This window comes from Chanos chanos, chromosome 4 (assembly GCF_902362185.1).
Source record: "Chanos chanos chromosome 4, fChaCha1.1, whole genome shotgun sequence".
NCBI lineage: Eukaryota > Metazoa > Chordata > Actinopteri > Gonorynchiformes > Chanidae > Chanos > Chanos chanos.
Genome location: NC_044498.1, coordinates 43768280 through 43787854, shown reverse-complemented (window position 1 = coordinate 43787854; position 19575 = coordinate 43768280). Strand labels below are relative to the sequence as shown.

General features: G+C 43.5%; 1 protein-coding gene across 1 annotated transcript; it reads left to right on the top strand.

Moving 5' to 3' along the window:
- The first annotated feature begins 1270 nt into the window (after positions 1–1270).
- trip11 (thyroid hormone receptor interactor 11) lies at positions 1271–17710 on the top strand. Its single transcript, XM_030771770.1, has 22 exons — positions 1271–1881; positions 3644–3720; positions 4033–4143; positions 4262–4561; positions 4819–4887; positions 5139–5304; positions 5575–5862; positions 6139–6179; positions 6281–6379; positions 6671–6880; positions 7178–9943; positions 10195–10476; positions 10731–10871; positions 11016–11209; positions 11538–11701; positions 12388–12491; positions 12770–12869; positions 13892–13973; positions 14227–14341; positions 16348–16470; positions 16585–16723; positions 16869–17710. Exons 1-22 carry the CDS (start codon positions 1743–1745, stop codon positions 17093–17095), a joined length of 5937 nt encoding a protein of 1978 aa, XP_030627630.1. The 5' UTR covers positions 1271–1742; the 3' UTR covers positions 17096–17710.
- Positions 17711–19575: the final 1865 nt, after the last annotated feature.

Sequence of the window (19575 nt, the reverse complement as noted above, 5' to 3'; positions counted from 1 at the left end):
TATTGGTCAATTTTGATACAATGCCACTGCACAGTTGCTGTAGAACATTTGTCGTATGAGAAACTTATCCTTGGTATGAACAACTCAGTGAGACAAAACATGCTTTGTGATAATGGCACTATAAGTGTAACAAAGGGTAACCTATAGTCATGAGAAGATGCATCTGTTCAGCAAAAATATTCAGGTGTGCAGTGGCAGTAAAATGTTTCTCAGCTGATATTAAGAGACCTAAGGAAATAGTCCCTGACACCATTATACTGTTGATACCAGGCAAGGCAGCTGTCTATGCCAAATCCTGTCCTGTTCCAGCTTTGGTTACAGTAACTCACCTCATGATGGGATGAAGATTGGATAACACCAGGAGTGGTGGCAGTGGTTCCTAGGGGGAAAAAATTTGGTCCTTCACATCTTTACCACTTACACTTACTTTCCTGTCTGTCATCAGCTCTGGTTCTGGGTTAGTCATATTTTGTTTTGCCAGAAAGTTATTCCTCGGGATGTCAGATACCAGTCCATTGAAATCTGTTGTAGCTGACTACAGGACCTACCTAAATAGTGCCTCAAGAGCTGTGAAAGCCTGGCAATTATTTTTAGTTATTTTGAACACATATAAATATACAGGCACAGCATATTACATATACGTGTAATAATGGATGTACTAAATCAGTATACTGTCTAAAAACATTACTGTAGGAGAGATGGAGTGGTCACACACAGACACAGTCAAAAGACACACACACACACACACAAATAATTGGCCTATACCAGAGTAAGCAGGGTAGCGTAAAATACAGCTTTATTATAGTAACAAAAGAAAAATTATACAGTTTATCATAATCCATTGTCCTGCACCTGCCGTGCTGCAAACATTCCATCAATCTGAGATGAAGCTTCAGTCTTGTCGTATTGTGTAAACCACCGTATCAGCGCTCTCAAACAGGCTCTTGAGCAGATCTAAATACGCAAGCTCGATTTCTGGTTATGATATGCGAGTGACAGACGTACACTCAATGGGGGTGAAAGCTTGGTACGAAGCTGTAACACGCTGTTAGTACGGCTGACAACCACACTGCAGTAAACGTGAACAAAAATGATTCATTACCGCGACCACGTTCTTATTTCTTTTAGTTAAGTATGAACTGTAACCAGCTGTGTCGCTGTTCAGCCAACAGTCGGAAAAAAAATACTAATGTTCGTCTCGCCGTGTCCCACAATGCTTTTCTGCTGTCCACGTATCCTCTGACGATTTTGCACCGATGTGATGGCTGCGGTCGAGGTGGCACTAATGGGTCAGGGAGCTAACCAAAACAAAGTTATTGAAGATGGTTTACGCGACATGGCGCAGAGCAAACGCGTGGGAATGTCTCATTAGATCCAATGGATGTAATGTGGATTATTTAACGCGCCGTTTATGTTTTTTTCTGTAACTGTGACTAGAGGCGGTATAAATAACCAGCTGGAGTTATCAACCTCAGCTACGGGTTGAAACACCGAACTTCGACTCGATTTTCACCGAGTACCTCTCACTACGTGGAATTAACAATACGACAACACTTGATTTGGGACCATATAAGACGAAAGTTTGTCGGGGCTTAAAGCCGAAAGTCACACGGAGCAGACTCGTCCATGTGTACGACCGTGTATTGTACTGAAGTGGGACGGGGTCGTTGTTCGCCAGTTAGCATTGCTAGTCTTTCAGCTTCCCTGTTCGGCCTTTTAAATTATATTACATTTTCTTGACGATGTCATCGTGGTTAGGTGGTCTCGGCTCAGGGTTGGGCCAGTCTCTTGGCCAGGTTGGGGGAAGTTTATCCTCCTTCACCGGGCAAATATCTAATTTCACCAAAGATATTCTGCTCGAAGGTGCAGAAGAAGTCGGAGGTGAGTGTTGACAGACAACTTTTGACAACCCTGTGATGTCATATGAGCTGTTTTAAGTGTTAAGTTTACGCATAGGTAATGTTGATTACTCTATTGTATGCTTATACTCGAAGATTAGATTTCCATATATTAGTGTGCCATTTTCATTTGTGATTCTAAGTGGAGCAGCTGTGTATCACTGTAGAATTTCTTGTTCGGGATCTGGTCCTGTACTATTAGAGCAAGTAGCACGAAATTCTATAATGTATGCTACTCACTTTATACTTTAAACTTGAACTATTGCTGTGTTACTGGTAATTCTTTTGTAAGGTGACCTGTCACATTATTCCTTACACACCATTTGTATGGTATTATTTCAAGACCACCAAAATGGCCCCGTAAAACTGAAAGAAGCATATACCTCTTAGCAATTCGCATCCTTCCACACATCCTGAAACATACCACTCCCCGATTGTTAGAGATACAGAGACCTCACTATAAGCATGATCAGTAACAAATCCAGCAGTTTGTAGTTTCTTTCTTCTGCTGAGTGTTTTTCAGTTTCCCTACTGTGTCCAGACAGGTGACAGTGTTGCTCATCCTTTGAGTGTCTGACGGTTCATTCACCACTGGTTTAGCTAGGAGGACAGAGAGGGAATTAATCAGCTTTTGAGCCATTAAAGGCATCCACAGTTTGTCATTCAGTGTGAACAGAGTTGTACTATCCAAAGCAAACACAGTGTTAGTCATCGTGAATGGCAGGGTGACCACATGGACTGTATTGTCTGAGAACTTTGAACATCCCATTCCAGCAGAGCAAAAAAACAGATAAATGTTAGGAATCTCTCCCTACTGTGAGAGGGTTCCAAAGTTCTCATTTACATATACCATGAACAGTAAAGAGTATGAAGAGAGTGTGTTTTCAGAAGAAGAATTCAATATCTGTTATATGTTCCAGTTGTCTTGCCTGGGAAGTTATTGTCACTGTTATTTGGATGAAATGGACATGTTGAGTCAAAGTTGTGAGCACTTATGCTGTGGGTTCCAGCAGACCTACAGATGATTTTCAGCAGCGTCTCAGTGGACATGATGTTGAGTTGTGGATTTGCCCATCCATTCAAACTGTATCTAATCCGTTCACTTACACGCTAATGCGTACTTATGTAATCTGTTACCTAGTCCATGTGAGCAAGTGGCTTAGCTTGCAGGCACATAATGCTGACCGTTGTGTGTTTTGTTTAATTTTGGCCTAACTGTCATGTGAAGTTTGTGTAGCTAAGTCAGTGGTGTGTGGGTGTCACATGCACTGGTCACCGAATCTGCTACATAGCTGGAGTGATAAACATCTAACCTAGTTCCAGAATATCACATTCCACTGGAATCCTGGCATTTAAAGGCACAATTAGCCTCGCTGTGCTCACTACCTGTGTTGTTGTACTCACTGTTGCTGTGTGTTCACTACTGCTTATAAAATGTTTAGTATTTTCACTTACGCAAAAAGAATACACTAATAGTGTTCTCATGCAGCAGTTGATAGAAAGGCTGCTTTTTGTTAATCTGCATGTCTGATATTTTGGCATTTGTTTAACAGTATTATTATCCTTATCTCTTTATTAAACGATAGATTATGGATCATGGATAGTTTGGTGGTGTAAGTCTAGAATATGGGTTACAGCTGAATTACTTTAGGGTGTGATGGTTTTATTAATAGATATGTATGTGTGCTGGTATGTATGGGAGTGGTGAGTGATATGGCATCTGTTTCTGCTGTCTGATTTGTCAGATGCTGCCACTGAGCTTCAGGTCTCCAATTCAAAGCTGCAGGACCTGGAGACTGCATATGCCACTCAAAAATCTGAGGTTTGCTTTAATCCTCTTCACCAGAAGTGGGCATGATCTTATTAATCTTGTTGGGATATGACTGTTCAAACTCTTTAATATTTTGTCAGTGTTCGTCATTATTCTGTAATACTCCTCAGTCCCAGTGTATTTGCAGTTAGGCTAGTGGCCTAATTGTTACAACATCAGGAGAAATATATATATTCTTTTGTCATGTGTCACTGTTAAATTACGTTTTGAGAATGCAAAATTTACGTGTGTTTGTTTTGTTTGTATGGTTGTGTATGTGTGCGCCCGTGTGTGTGTGTGTGGGTGTACATTTGTGTGTAACAGTATGAGCGCTTACGAAAAATCCACGCTGAGCTGGAGGAGAAACTGGAAGCCTCTGAGATTCAGGTTAAGCAGCAGTCTGCTGAGTACAGAACCCAACTGCAGCAGAGAGAGGTATGACAGGGGGTATGAAAGAGACATGGCTGATATTTCCAGTGTTGCAGGGAATCATCTCCAGTATTGCTGCTTTTTTTGTGTGTGTGTGTGTGTGTGTGTGCGTGTGTGTGTGTAGGTGGAGATCAGTCATCTCAAAGCAAGGCAGAGCGCCCTACAGGAGGAGGTTCAAAAGCTTCAACGCTCTGCTCAGAGTGCTGTCGCCTCCTCGAGCTCCAGTCCCGCTGTGCTTCCTATTAGCACGGCTGCCACCACCACAACCTCATCCTCCTATCTGTCCCAGGCGTCGGGCACACACCAGGGTTTCCACGGTGACGAAATGGACCTCAGTGATGTCATCTGGTCCCAACAAGAAATCAACCGCCTGTCCAGTGAGGTGCATCGCCTAGAGTCAGAGGTGGCCCACTGGAGGCGAATGGTATAAAATCTGTTTGTTAACACTGTTTGTTAATGCTGTGTACTGTATCGTTGGTGCTATCTGTGTTGATCCATCCCTCTCTCTCAATCAGTCCTCTTAATGTAAGTGCAGTGCTTGCAGTAAACCCAGTGGATCCCTATGTACTACACTGATTAATGACCACGTTCTGGCAATGTGGACAGCAATGTATGTCTTACAGTCAAGGCTGTTCAGAGCCGCCGATGAGAATCACAGGTTGACTCTTATTTGGGTTCTAGGCATCTAAAGCACCGGGAGCAGAAAATGGTGACCAGGGAGAAATATTAAAACTTCAGAGAACAATCAAGGTGAGAAAATACACAATATGGTGGAACTTACAAGAAATGAGAGGCTTAGTCTTTCTCTGATATACATATGAAGCCTTTCTCATGCAGAGGAAAAGTAGGAAATAATTTCTAAAGGTTTACGACAAAACAATCTTGTTGATTAGTGTACCCATAGCCCGTGCGGTGGAGCCTTTGGTTTTGTGAACATGGTCAGAGCTCTGTCAGCGATCAGTGGCTCAATGTGAACTCTGCTTTGTGCACTGTGAATGCAGGAGCTGCGCGAAAGGATGGGACGAGAAGTAGACGAGCACCAGCATGAGCTAGCCGTGTTACAGGACGCCCAGCGGCAGAAGTTAGCTGACATCACACGGAGGCACCGGGAAGAGCTTGCAGAATACGAGGAGCGGATTGAGGAGCTAGAGGAACAGATTCAGAGTGGTGAGGAGGATTGACTGAACTCTAATTAGTTAAATCTGCTTATTATTGGTGAGGGCAGTGGTCTCGGGCCCACACACTTAACTGGGATCAGCCTATTTTATGGTTGTCTTATGGGTCAGATTAACCCCAAAAACTATGGTTTCTATTGTTAGGAGCTTTTTTTAGGAATCCAGTTGTTCTTCAGGTGTGTGTTTGTCAAACGCAGGAATACCATTCCATATTGTCTGAGTAGCATGTTTTTGAGTCTCCTCATTTCACTTCTCTCCCCAGATGGAGGTGAGGCGGTCACCACACCTCAAAACTCATCTAAATTCCTGGAACTTCAGAATACCATCAAATCCCTGCAGGACCAGTTGGAGGAGGCAGCGCAACAGAGGGCAACGCTGGAGAGAGAGAAGGAGGAGGCGCGGGCAGAAAACGCAGAACTGCTGCAGAACTACAGCCGTCTCCAGAGCTCTGTGAACGAACTACAGACGCGTGTGCAGGAGCAGGAGGGCAAAGCCATGCTCAGAGCCCAGCAGGAAAGTGAGATCCAGGCACTAAGGAAGGCCTTGGCAGGTAGCCGACATCTGCTCTTTTGCTAGTTCAACCAATCGGTTGTACCTTCCTTGTACCATCAGTTCTGTGTGCTGTATTGCGACTGTGGTGAATTTGTTAAACATCAGTGTTTTAGACATATGATTGATTATCAGTGTTATTATCAAATAAAGTCAGACCAAAGAATTAAGTTCCAGGACATCCTTAATTTGTCCATTTCGCTCCATGTCATCTCTACATTATGTTGTATAATTTGTGTTTTTGGATTTGATTGCAATCATGTTGTCTATTTCTTAGGGGCAGAGAAAGAGATTGCCACATTAAAGAGTCTTAATGAGGTTAGTCTGCTTACAAAATGTAATTCAGTTATACTGGCCCGCCATCCTGGTGATGTTTGACGGTTTATTCTTGTGTTTGTTTTTCTCTGCTTGTTAATCAGAGTGGATCCAAGGCAGAAGTTGAACATGCTGACATTTTAGAGCTCAACACTATCATTGATGCGCTGAGGAAAGAGAAGGAGGAAATGGAAAAGGAAAAGGTTTATTTTTGCCATCTCGATTTGTGCAGAATTCTCAAAAAATGTTTGGTGAACTTTTGTGCTAATTCAAAGTCATGTAAACAATAAGTGTAAACAAACAGCTATATGAAATATTGGTTTGGAAAAGTATCTTTGTCAAGCCAAGATAATGCGTTGTTCCATCTTAAAGTGTTCATTCTAACTAACTAGAACTTTCCAAAAAATAGGTCTTTTAGGTTAATATATGATGCTAGATTTAATCAGTATATCATGAAATATTTTTTTCACTAATTCTGAATGTGTGTCTTTCAGTCACTGTTACTGGACAGACTACGTATTGCAGAAGAGGAGAGAGTTAGCACGTGTGAGGCGGATGGAGCTGCAGACTTGAAGCATGACGTATCAGATCTCCTGGTTCAGCTGGAACAGAGAGAGAAGGCACTAAAACAGGCCCATGCAGACATAGAAACACTCACTGGTGAACTGGAGGAACTGGACAGACAAAATCAAGAGGCTACACAGGTTTGTCTTAGCTCTAGATTTCTGTATAGCAGTACATTTGAGACCTTTTTAAAAGTTCTGAGAATGTTATAAAGTAGCATTTGAAATAATGAGGTTGTCTTTTTCTGTTTTAATGGACTGAGCGTAGCTCTGCTATATGAGCATTGTAGTTAGATGTTATCTATCGGTGATCCGCAGCAAAGTGGATTTAAGAACTTACTATGAACATGTCTCCTTTTTTGCAAAATCACTCAGAATCTTGCATAAGGACAGAATAATCGAGACTGTTTTAACGGCATCGCTTTCTATCTCTTTCAGCATTTGATCTCGATGAAGGATCAGCTCTCTTCGCAGAGGTCTGAGGCAGAGGCACAAGCAGCTCGTCTGCAGTCAGAGCTCAGTGCCTCCTGTGAGCAGAAGAGGGCGCTGCAGGAGGAGCTGGAGGCTCAGAAAGAGAAACTCAGCCAGAGTGCCTTTACTCTCAATGATCTCCACATGGGCAAACGGCAGCTGGAGGCGTCAGTGAAGGAACTCAAGGACAAATTGAGCAAGGCACAGGAGCTTGGTCAGGAGGCACGGCGGGAGAACTCGGATCTAAAGAGGACGTTGCAAGAGAAGGAAACTGAACTCGCTTCCGTGAAGGAGCAAGTGAGTCACGTCAGGGACGAAGGCGACCTGGCAGAGGAGCAGGAGAAAGTGCTAGAGGAGAAGGACGAAGAGCTGCAGAAGATCAAGAAAGAGCTGGCAGAGCTGAAGGCTTCATATGAAAAAGTGACAGCAGAAGACTACGAGTTAAAGATCGAGAACAGGAAACTAAGAGACGAAAAAGCTCAGGCCCAGGGCAAAATGGACGAACTGGACGCGCAGGCTCGAGACGGCCAGGCTGGCTTCAGTAGAACGGTATTGGAAAAGGACACGCGCATCGAGGCTCTGAAGCTGGAGAAGGGCCAGCTGGAGACGGAGCTGACACAGGTAGAGAAGCGACTTACAGACCAGACCAAACAGTACCAGCAAACTATCGAGGAGTTGACGCGAGCCCGCTCGATGGATGCGTCCGCGCTGCAGACGGAACACGAACGAGCGGTTAAGCTCAACCAAGAGAAAGATCTAGAAATTGCCAAGCTGAGACGTGAGATCGACCAGATGGTGGCTGACCACAAGGACACCAGTGAGATGCTAGACATTACTGTGGCGGGACAGAAACAGCTCACAGAACTCTTGCAGGAGAAAGATTCCTTCATAGAGAAGCTGAAAGCCCAGGCTGCGGACACACAGAAGGAACTGGAGGAGAAGGTGTTGCAGGCAACACAGGAAAGCGATTTCATCAGGCGGACCGTGGAAGAGAGAGACAAGCAGCTGGGTGCCATGAAAGAGGAGAACAGCCACCTCAAGGAGGAAATTGACCGACTGAAGGACCAACAGAGCAGGCCGCAGCCAATGTCTGAGCCAAGGACGTTGGACATCATCACAGAACTGGAGACAGAAGTCGCCCAGCTGAAGGCTGCCAGAGATTGTCTAGAGGAGGAGGCGCAAGCTCTGAGGAAAACGGTGGAAGAGCAGCGAGCAACGATCTTGCAGTCTCAGCATTCTTTGCAGATGCAGCAGAGCGAGCTCGAGCAAGCACGTTCACGACACGAACAGAGCTCGCTCAATTATGAAAGGTTAATCAGCACTAAGGATGAAGAAATCGCCCAACTTCAGGAGAAAGTTGAAGTGCTGAGCATACAGGGCCAGGGTACCCTGCAGTCCCCTTCGACACAAGAAGTGGAAATCCTGCAAGAAGACAAGACCCAGTCGCTCAGCGGTGAGAACGGTAATGAAAAGCACGACCTGTCAAAGGTGGAGATTGAGAAGCTGGTTAAAGGGATCAAGGAGAAGGAGACTGAGATCTCCCAGTTGAACGAGAAGAACCGGTCTCTGACCAAGCAGCTAGATCAGCTGGTCGTGTCTCGAGATGAGTTAGGAAAACTCTCACAGATGGTGATGCAAAAGGACTTGGAAATCCAAGCACTGCATGCACGCGTCTCTGGTGGGCACAGTCAGGATGTGTTGTTCCTCCAGCAACAGCTGCAGGCATACGCTGTTGAACGAGAACAAGTCCTGGCTGTGCTCAATGAGAAGACTAGAGAGAACAGCCAGCTTCGCTCTGATTACCACCGTATCATGGACATCGTTGCAGGTAAAGAGGCTGCCTTACTAAAGCTGCAACAGGAGAATCAGCGGCTGTCCACCATGAGCGACCCCTCGGGCAGCCAAGAGATGTTCCGTGAGACCATCCAGAACTTGTCCCGAATCATCAGAGAAAAGGACATTGAGATCGATGCCCTGACGCAGAAGTGTCAGACGCTGGTCACCGTCCTCCAGTCATCTGGCGGCGACTCGGGTGGCAGTGGCTCAGGTGGTGTGAGCAGCAACCAGTTCGAGGAACTGTTGCAAGAACGGGACACATTGAAGCAGCAGGTGAAGAAGATGGATGAATGGAAGCAACAGGTGATCACCACAGTGAAAAACATGCAACATGAGTCAGCACAACTGCAGGAGGAGCTGCTAAAGCTGCAGGGTCAGATCTCTGCAGACAGCGACTGTAGCTCCAAGCTCTCTGCGGACTATGCTCGGCTCATCCAGAACTATGAACAGAAGGAGAAGAAGCTTGGTTACCTCAGTCAAGAGCTTGCTCAGGTCCAGCAGACCATCAGCCAGCTCAGTAATACCAAAGACGTCCTGCTTGGAAAACTGGACAGCGTGGCACAAGACCCGGTGGGTGCTGCAATGGCTGCCCAGGTTACCCAGCCTCTTGTAGCTGCTGAACCTCCAAGCCATGAGGAGAGGGCACCTCTGGCTCAAGATGAAGGCTTACAGCGAGAGCTTGAGTCCCTTCGTAGTCTGGTGGCAGAGAGAGAGGCAATGATTCGAACCCTGCAGGAGAACAACCATCGGCTCTCAAACTCCGCATCTGCGTCAGAGAGCGAGCAGAGAGGGCACGCAGAGGAACTCCGCCAGGCTCGAGAGAGAATAGAGACCCTCCAGCGTTCCCTCAGGGAAAAAGACCTGCTTATCAAGACCAAGGGAGACCAACTCAGCCAGGTGAGTGAGTCAAAAATTCAAGGGTTTGTAATTATTTCATTACAAATATTGGTGCAAAAAAAACCCCCAAAAAAAACCCCACATACATAGAAGTTGCATACTGACTGGCTAAAGCAGAACGTAGGGTCCTGACACAAATACTTCCTCTTTGTTTTAAACGTGCGTCCTCTGAAGGGGGAGTGTATGTGTTTTCCTGTCTTTTAGTTCCTTGTGACTTGTCATCTCCTTGACATTTTCCTTGTGTGCTTAAGGTGAGTGAGTCCCTACGTAACCGTGAGAATGATAATGAGGTGCTGAAGCAGGCGGTGACCAACCTGAAGGAGCGTGCCCTGATCCTAGAGCTTGATGTGAAGAAGCTGAAAGAGGAGAACGAGGCTGTTGCCGCACGCTCCCGAGAGAAAGAGTCCGAGTTCCGGGCCCTGCAGGAGACCAACATGCAGGTGTCGCTGTTGTTAAGGGAGAGGGAGTTTGAGTCGAAGGCTATGAGCGAAAAGGCTGCAGCCATGGAGAAAATGCTGAAAGACAGAGAGCAAGTGAGTATGTGCGGAAAGTAATTCAAGTCAGAAATGTGTCATTTCAGTATGCCTGTAGTTGTCCGTTATCTGGTCATGGCAAGGATGCCTTTATAATGTCATAATTTTGCCGTGATATGTATCTCGGTGTGTTTTCTTAAGTAGCAGGGAGAAGGAATAATATCCGCGAAACAGTAAAGCTTCCTCATAGACCACAACTGCAGCATTTCCCTGGTCACGTTGTGAGACCTTTAATATGTGTCGTGCTGTTTCAGGGGAAGTCTGGTGAGCTGAACCAGTTGCTTAATGAGGTGAGGTCTATGCAGGAGAAAGCCGTGGCTTTCCAGCATGAGCGAGACCAGGTGATGCTGGCATTGAAACAGAAGCAGATGGAGACCTCAGCTCTGCAGAGCGAGGTAAGACTAAAACCCCCCCGAGGATTATTATTTATGATTGATTTGAATCATGGTACCCGATCCATCAGTTCCCACTCTCTCACTTACATATGGTATGCCCATATACGCACGTCTACCTGACATAAAACCTGTGCTGGTTCGTAGCTACAACATGTGAAAGACAAGGAGCAGAGGCAGAAGCTGGAGTTGGAGCGGTTGCGGAATCACCTGTTGGAGGTGGAGGACTCGTACACGCGTGAAGCTCTTGCGGCAGAGGACCGCGAGACAGAGCTGAGACGCAGGGTGGCACAGCTGGACGAGAGGCTCGCATCCTCCTCCAGTGCTGTGGAGAATGCCAGGTAAGTGACAGTCCCACCCGAACCTCATATAACTCTGTCAGAATAAGAACCTGAACAGGACTTTGAGAATGTTAGATTACATCTGGGTGTGTTAATGGAGAAAAAGTAAAGATTTGATTTGTTAATTCCGTACTGGTCAAGCTTATTTATGTGAAACACAACCTTAAAAATGTGGGGTACTTCTAAGGGCATAGTATGAGAACATATTGTCTTTTTTGACAATAATTGTTTAGGACCGTGATTTTGAAATTTTTTTTGACTGTGTATTGTTCTTGTGTTGCCATGGGCTCCAAGTCAGTCTTATCCTGATTGTTCTCCTTGATTGCAGTCAGCAAGCCAGTCTGCAGGTGGAGTCTCTGCAGGAACAGCTGAATGGAGCAATCAGGCAGAGGGATGAGGCTCTGATCCAGCTCCGTGCTGCTCAGGAGCAGGTCAACCAGTATGCAGTGTCCCTCTCCAACCTGCAGATGGTGCTAGAGCAATTTCAGCAAGGCGAGTCCACAGAGACACAAAGAATGTCATCATTCTGATGGAAGGCTAGGTTCCGAAACCACATTTGAACCGCACTTAAAGCTGAAGGACATGTAAACAAATCCCAGTGTTGGCACTTTGTGATTTTAATTCTGTGATCGAATATTGTGCTTGCCCTTTCCTAACAACTCAGGCAGTGCTCAGAAATACTGAAGCTTAACTCTTAGAAATTGCATCTAAGTTTCTAAGTTTTATTAGTTGGTATGCAACTGTAGTAATCCAAAACTTTATATGAACCAGTATGGTTGAGCTGTATGTGTTCTCTTAAAATTTCGGACCAGTTAGACCAGGGGTGGGCAATTCCGGTCCTGGAGGGCCGGGGTCCTGCTGTTTTTCTTGTAGACCAACTAAATACAGTCTCTGATTGGCTGAAGAGCATGCACACCTGTTTTCAATGTGAAAATCAACAGGTAGCTAAGAGGTGAAAACAAAAAACCGGCAGGACACCGGCCCTCCAGGACTGGATTTGCCCACCCCTGAGTTAGACTGTGGCGTTAGCATTGTTCAGTACATTATCATATGAATTGAAAGCATAGGTAATTAAAAAAAAAAAAAAACAGAAGCACTAGTGCTGTACTACCTCGTTCCCAGGCTGCTCATTTTTATTCTGAAACTAATTTTCACAATTTTGCTTTGTCTTTCAATAGAGGAAAAAGCCATGTATACTGCAGAGCTAGACAAGCTCAAAAAAGAGAAGGATGAATGGAGGAAAAAAGCAGAAAAACTGGAAGACAAGGCCTCAGCTCTGCAGGTACGTCATGCAATCCAGTGTTATCTTTATCGCTCTCGCACATCAGAGCGGCAATACTCTCCGGGAAAAGACTATTATTATTTCCCTGTCAGAGCGAACGCTGACTTTTCATAGCCCCTGAGGTCATTCAGAATGACGTAACATGCCTAACGGTTTATCGCTCTTTTTTTTTTTTTTTGTCTCTGTTAGTAAGACGATACATCGTGAGTAATGCTCTTTCTCATAAAAATGCTAGGCTTGTATCTGCCTTTCAATTTGTCAAAACATTTTCGTTTAAGATTAACCTCGAGGAGGCCAATGCTGCTTTGGAGTCAGCCTCAAGACTAACGGATCAGCTGGATCTGAAGGAGGAACAGATTGAACAGCTTAAGAGAGAAGGTGAGCAGCACAGGACTATTGGAGTTATTAGGTCTGGAGACATAACGTACTTTTTGAAATCTACTTTTTGAGTAAAACCGTTCGATGTCTCAGTGGTCTCTTATTAATCTTTAATTTTGAACAAGATTACTTTTCTTTGGAGAATATTTCCTTATCTTTTTATGTTTATTATAAAATGCTAGAGAGAGAGAGAACATTCTTTTACCCACCCAAAATCAAAAGACCGTCAGGCCTCATTTTGTGGATTTTACTGCCTGCCTGAATGCAAGTTGAAATGGCTGATGAGATGGGTCTCTAAATAATTAGCAGAACTGTCACGTACTCATCAGTTTCTTACATTAAAGTTCCTGGTTCCTGGAGTGTAGCCTAGTTGCTCAGTTTTCCTGTGCTCTGTAGCCAACACTGAAGATGGTATAGATGCTTTGCATTCTTGTCTCACCCTTTTGTAGAGAGAGGTCTCCTCTTTTTCCGTACACCAAAGCTTTTATAACTCATTTTCCCTTTTTTTTCCCTTCTCATTCTTCCACGTGTTACCTAAGACAGTAAACCCAAAGTCCCACTGCCGACAACTGGAATTCCATCACGTTTACCACAAATGCATTCATTCGCTTATCACTACAGAAAAGCCTAAAACAATATCGTTTGCTTTATTAAAAAGGGAGAGTATCCCTCTGGGAACCATTTCCCACGTTTGTAAGTCGCCTTTAACGTTAAAGTTATCAGCCTCAGACGGGGCCTCTTTCATCATTACATCATGAGACTCGTTCACAGACTCACTTTGTTATGGCTGCTTCAGGTCCAGACTCTTAGGGTAAAGTTTGTTTGATTTCTAAATAAGTCTTTGAAAAGCCTGAAATAGAGGACCCACTGAATAGTCGTGCGTGCCCCAAAACTACCGCGGAACCGATAGCAGAGGCGACATAATCGCACAGAGAAAGTCAGCAATATCGGGGGAAGGTAGGTATTTTTCAGACATCTGTGAAATCACATAGGGTTCATAAATATCCGTGTTTATTTTGCAGTGGATGTAAGACAGGAAATGCTGGAGGAGGCCCAGAAGAAGTTAATGAACCTTCTCAGCAGCACGGAGGGCAAAGTGGACAAGTAGGTTCAACAACACGCAGTGATATGACATTTCTTTAATCTGTTTTCTTCCCAAGGGACTGTGTTTATTTATAATGTAAATGCCCCTAAAGTGGCTGACAAAACTTTAATAATTTTTACGAAAAGGAGGTCACTTACAAACGAGAGCTTTCGGAACCACACAAAAAAGTGAATCCTTTTGTGGCACTTTAAACATATTCTATTTCTCTCTCTTTCTTTTTTTTTTTTACTTTTGGGGTTGTCTCTCTTCCAGGGTGCTCATGCGGAATCTATACTTGGGTTACTTCCACACCCCACGTCCTAAGAGGCATGAAGTTCTGAAACTCATGGGTAGTGTGCTTGGGCTGGACAAAGATGAAGTTAACCAGGTGAAACTACCACATATATGTATATACACAGTATATTTGATTTTATTATCAGTGTAATAAACATCAAAATATAATTTAAACGTAAAACCCACGTATAAGGTACGGCTCCGTCACTTCCTTTCGTACCATTCTCATTGTCCTTCTTTGTCTTGTTTGTTACCCTCCCAAAACCTCTCTTCTGTCATTCTGTTCTGCTTGTTCTTCCACTTATGCTGACATAGCATGTGTCATCATTTTACTCATTTTATAAGTTCCCTTTGTACCACATTGTCCATTACCCCGCATTCCTTCATATTATTAAAGATCCATTAGTTGTTCTTGGCCCCCACCAGAGGACACTGACAGGATAGAACAAGTTCTGTTTCCACTCTTCAGTTCAACTTTGATATGTAATTCTATTAAATATGTAAAACACTTTTTCAAATCAGTGACTGGTCATCATTGGTTTGAGCTGATGTGTGCCCCAGTAGTGACCCAAAATACCAGAGTGATGACTGTCCTTTTTCTGAATCTTCTGAGGGATAACCTCAGGGCAGTTAAAACAGCTTGTGTATAACAGCAAGACACACTTTTTGGACATGGCAGAGAAACATGCCATAGATGGCAGGCCTGCATTACCAAAGTAGGGTCAGTTTGTTGTTAAGCCTGTCTGCCAACTCAAATATTTCTATTTTCTCAGTCTCAAAATATCTGGGTTTCCATCTTTGGATGCTTTTAGTGGGGTCTCTTATTCCCAGCTGCAGAGTAAGCTTTGGTGGACGCAGGGAGAAACACTCAAAAAGTAAAAAGGGTTGTGCTGCACCTGTTAAAAAGTTCATTTTAACATAAAATTGAGTTAGGGATACCCTTGAGACATTTTTTGCCTCTCTTTCATGGCTTTGGGAGTCAGGGGTAAGTATTTTAAAATTAAGAGTAATCCCTTGAGAATAGCACAGCAGGACCGAATATGCTCACGTTTGTGCCTGAATTTGCAGCGAGCTTTACAACATCTTTGTCAGAAACCCAGTAGGTCTCACTCTGCTGATAGGAAGCCCAGAGTTTACAATCATTGAGACTCTTACAGTAACACTTCCCCTGTGTGCGTCAGCTTGAAACTGCAGATCCCAGAAAGAGCCTGATGCCTTTTTAAACGGAATAGGCAGTGGCCCAGACCAACCCCTCTCCGAAAGCATTTCCTTACTCAGAGTCCCCGGCAGGCTCAGGGCCTCGCAGGAATTCGGCCAAGTATTCAGTGAGCATTACCCAACAGTCCTAAAACAAAACAGATTGGAGGATCAGGAGAACTATTACAACTCCTCTGAAGACCTCTTTTATTGCTCTTTTTTTTCTCCTCTGCTTCCCATCCACAGCCTCTGACCACAGCGGTTTTTATTTATTTATTTATATATATATTTTTTATTTTCAACACCAGGTTATTGAAATTTCCACTCTAGATGTCCGTGTTTACTTTGAAAGATGTTTTGTGACCCAAAAAAACCTTCCCCCTTTCCCCAAGTCTGCCCGGTTGTGGTATCTGCCCCCTTTCCTCTGTAATTTTTCGTTGTGGGGGTTTTAAGCATAAACTGTTGCTGCAGAATTCTTTTGGATGAAGGTCTGAGACATTCTCAAGAGTTCACAATGTGTCTCATTTATGCCCGGTTCCTACTCAGTGTGCCACTGTTTTAGGACACTGTGCTGTTCTACTTTTTTTTTTTTTGCGCCAAAATTTTTTTTTTCCCATTCCCATTCCAGTTTCTTTTTTTTTTTTTTTGTCTCAGTTTCAGTATGCTATGGTCTGTCCAATCAGTGAATAGTTTTCCTAGGATTTTTGCAGTTAGCGATTATGTGACTCTTTCCTCATAGCTGACACTTCGTATCGCAGACATAGAGCCATAAACGTCATGCCAAGACAGGAGTGTGGGTGAAATGTAAAATAAAGCAGGTATGATAATGGAGTTGTTCGTCTCCTGTCACTTTTGTTCCTGATCTGAGCCTTGCTCTCTGCTCGTTCTGTTTCTCTCTGTTAGATGTTGGAGGATGAAAGTCGGACAGGAGTCACTGGCTGGGTGTCCAGCTGGTTGGGAGGCAGGGCAGTGCAGAGTGTTCCTAACACACCCCAAAGACCCACACAGTCACAGCTCCACAACTCGGTAAGTACACTCATGAACGTGGAGAACCTCAGCTCTTTGAACACACACACACACACACGCACATACACCTCTTCTGTCTCTGTCAAGAGTTTGATTGTTGTCCTTAACTTGCAGTCATTCTCTGAGATGTTTGTGAAGTTCCTGGAGGTGGAGTCCAGTCCTACTCTGCCTGCTCCCAGACTGCCTGTCTATGACATAAAGCCCCTTAGTGCACCTCCACCTGGTCGCAGTACTGCCAATGCATCAGCAGCAGGTATTATTACCATTACTGACATCCTTCAACAAAACTGCCATCTGTGCATCACACTTAAGAACTTCACACATACGCTTAGTCCACTATGTTACACCTCTTTATGTTTTAATACTGAAATGTTACTTTGTTCTATGTGTTGCCACAGGAGCTTCAGGCTCTGGCAAACGTGCTGGAGAGTCCAACCCCTTCCTAGCCCCTCGCTCTGCCGCTGTGCCCCTGTTGAACCCAGGTGGAGCTGGCACTAGTGGACCGGGCAGTGGAGGGCACCTGCTAATGAAGCCTATTTCGGACGCGCTGCCCACCTTCACGCCCGTGCCGGTCTCTGCGGAGGCCAGCGCCGGAGCCGTCCTGAAAGACCTGCTCAAGCAGTGAATGGTGCCCCTACATGCCATTCAAAGCACTTTAGCCAATCAGGACGTACGAAACACTCTTCAGTACCCGCGGAAGGAACGCTGACGTAAATGTCTTGTGCCTCGATCTGTGGATATACTGCTTTTATGGTGATGATAAAGCATCAGCAGACAGGAAACCACAAAGCTTGAACGTAAGAACAGACTCAGAGTTTCTTCATTGGAAGAAGATTTTTACTATTTTTGACCAGACTTGAAGAAAACAGACACCTGTATTAGATAAAGTGAGTTAAGATCAGGATGTTACTGGCATAACACTAACACAGTGGTTTCATCTCCTAAGTGGAGTCATGTCTCTGTTTTTTGCCCCTTTGTTGTAAACTTGTAATTTATCTGCACAAAAAAAAAAAAAAAAAAAAAAAAAATGTCTAATGCCATCTGGCACAAGTAAAGTTGAGAGATTTACAAGGCTTTCGGTGTCTGCTAAAACTATACATATTTTTCTTGGCGAATGCCTCCTTTTTTTCCTCTACTCCAGACAGTTGGTGTGCATCAGTATTACAGTAGGAACTGTGTCATTAAGGGCTTTGGTTTGACGACTTTAAAAATTAGACTGAGATATACATATGTTTGTATGTATGTGTATGTATGTGTGTGTGTGTGTGTGTGTGTGTATATATATATATATATACACACACACACACACACACACACACACGTATATATATATATATATATATATATATATGTATGTATGTATATGTATATTTATATGTCAGTTTAATTTAAATATATACATGAACATAAACAATTAATAGTTTTTACATTCTTAGGCACTTAAAGTGTGGACTAAATCTTTTTTCACAATTTGGGTTGACTTATAGATTGAAGGTGGAGGAACATATATGCAATATATAGTATATGTGTGTATATATATATATATATATATATATATAAAAGTTTCCAAAGCTGCACAAGAAATGTACAGAATGAAGGCTCAAGTTCTGTGTGTAAATTTAACTGAACGTTTTTATATAGGTCAGTTTAACACTTAGAGTCAATTCCAAAAATAAACACAGTTGAATGAAGTCACTGCATCCCAAAAATATTTTTCAAGAAAAGTCTATGACTGGAGAAGTATTTCGCAGGAACTGGTTGAGGAATACCTTTTGTCACCTGATCATTATCTGTTGTTCAAGATGAGTGTGGAAGCATCTATTTATGGATACAGGTTTCTTGTGGCGTAGATTAACAAGGAATATTTAAAAAAAAAAGAAAAAAGTTCAGTCATTTGGGGTTTGAAGGAAAACCTGTGAATGCTGTATTTAAAGGATGATGTTTCTCATTTCTGCAAAATAAACCTTTCTTTCCCTCCCGTGAATCCTGTGACATTCAGCATCCATTGCTTAAACCTAAGCATATATATAGATTGTCATTTCTGGCTCAAGCTGACATAATGACTTATGTATGTATATGAACGAACAACATAAGATTTAAAACTGTGCTTGACACACTTACCCAAATCATTTAGCTTCGAGGGCTAACATAATGGCTTTGGTAGGGGAAATTGACGTGTATTGACATTATGGTTTAATCACAAGATTAAATGTATGATTATTCGTCTGCCCTGGTGGTTTTTTTGGGGTAGTTACTAGAAGAACGACCCTAATTTAGGCCACCAAATAATTCCAGTTGTGTAAATCATAACCACGTTGACTCTCAAAATTACACCCTGTCAGCATGCTTTATTTCCCGCTACTCCTGTAATTCATATTTTATTTGAAGTTGTGCTTTTGTCATTTTGAGGTTACTCTTCCCAGATCTAATGCAAAGTCTGTAATTTAAAGCTGCCTCTGCTGGCAGTGGTCAGTTCACCATCTAATGAGAATGACTGACTGTTTCTCTGTCTGGCCTTGGAACAGCAGTCAGTCACACTGGGTCTGGTCCCACCCTAAGACTGTCACTGCTGAATCTTACCATTACACATAACTACGGGGCCTGGAATACTTAACTGGTTTAAATCGAATGCCTCCATTCCAATGTCTGTGAAACATTATCTAGCCTGTAAATTATCGAAACATTTGGTACAATCAACTCATTACATTTAACAGCATGTAACTACACAGAAATAACAAAACACCGTAATTAACTTTCTAGAGGCTAGATCCATCACTAAGGTCATTTATTACCATTACTCTGAGAATTCAAACCAGTGCTCTGACAGTACAGAAAGACCAAACCAACTCGTTCCTTTGTGCATCCTATCTTTAATCAATCGTATAGTTTGTTTCACTGAAGTCTGTAAGTTAAATTTGAAAAACTGTTGCATGTTCCGTTTGAGATCATCGGGGTCTAATATACAAGTTCTTCTGCAGAGCACACTGTTTCAAGACAGAAATAACTATTCAGATATGACTATTCTTTCAAAGTAGACGTAGAGAACAATCGCCAAATGTATTAACAGGCTGTGCGCTGGCATGTCAGCACTAGTTTCACGGGTAT

What these genes read in the sequence shown, in the direction of transcription:
- trip11 (XM_030771770.1), top strand. Translation starts at nt 1,743, where the DNA reads ATGTCATCGTGGTTAGGTGGTCTCGGCTCAGGGTTGGGCCAGTCTCTT. An exon ending in AGGAAATGGAAAAGGAAAAG is followed by an intron (nt 6,380 to 6,670) that starts GTTTATTTTTGC and finishes TGTGTCTTTCAG; the next exon opens with TCACTGTTACTGGACAGACT. An exon ending in TGAACAGCTTAAGAGAGAAG is followed by an intron (nt 12,870 to 13,891) that starts GTGAGCAGCACA and finishes TTTATTTTGCAG; the next exon opens with TGGATGTAAGACAGGAAATG.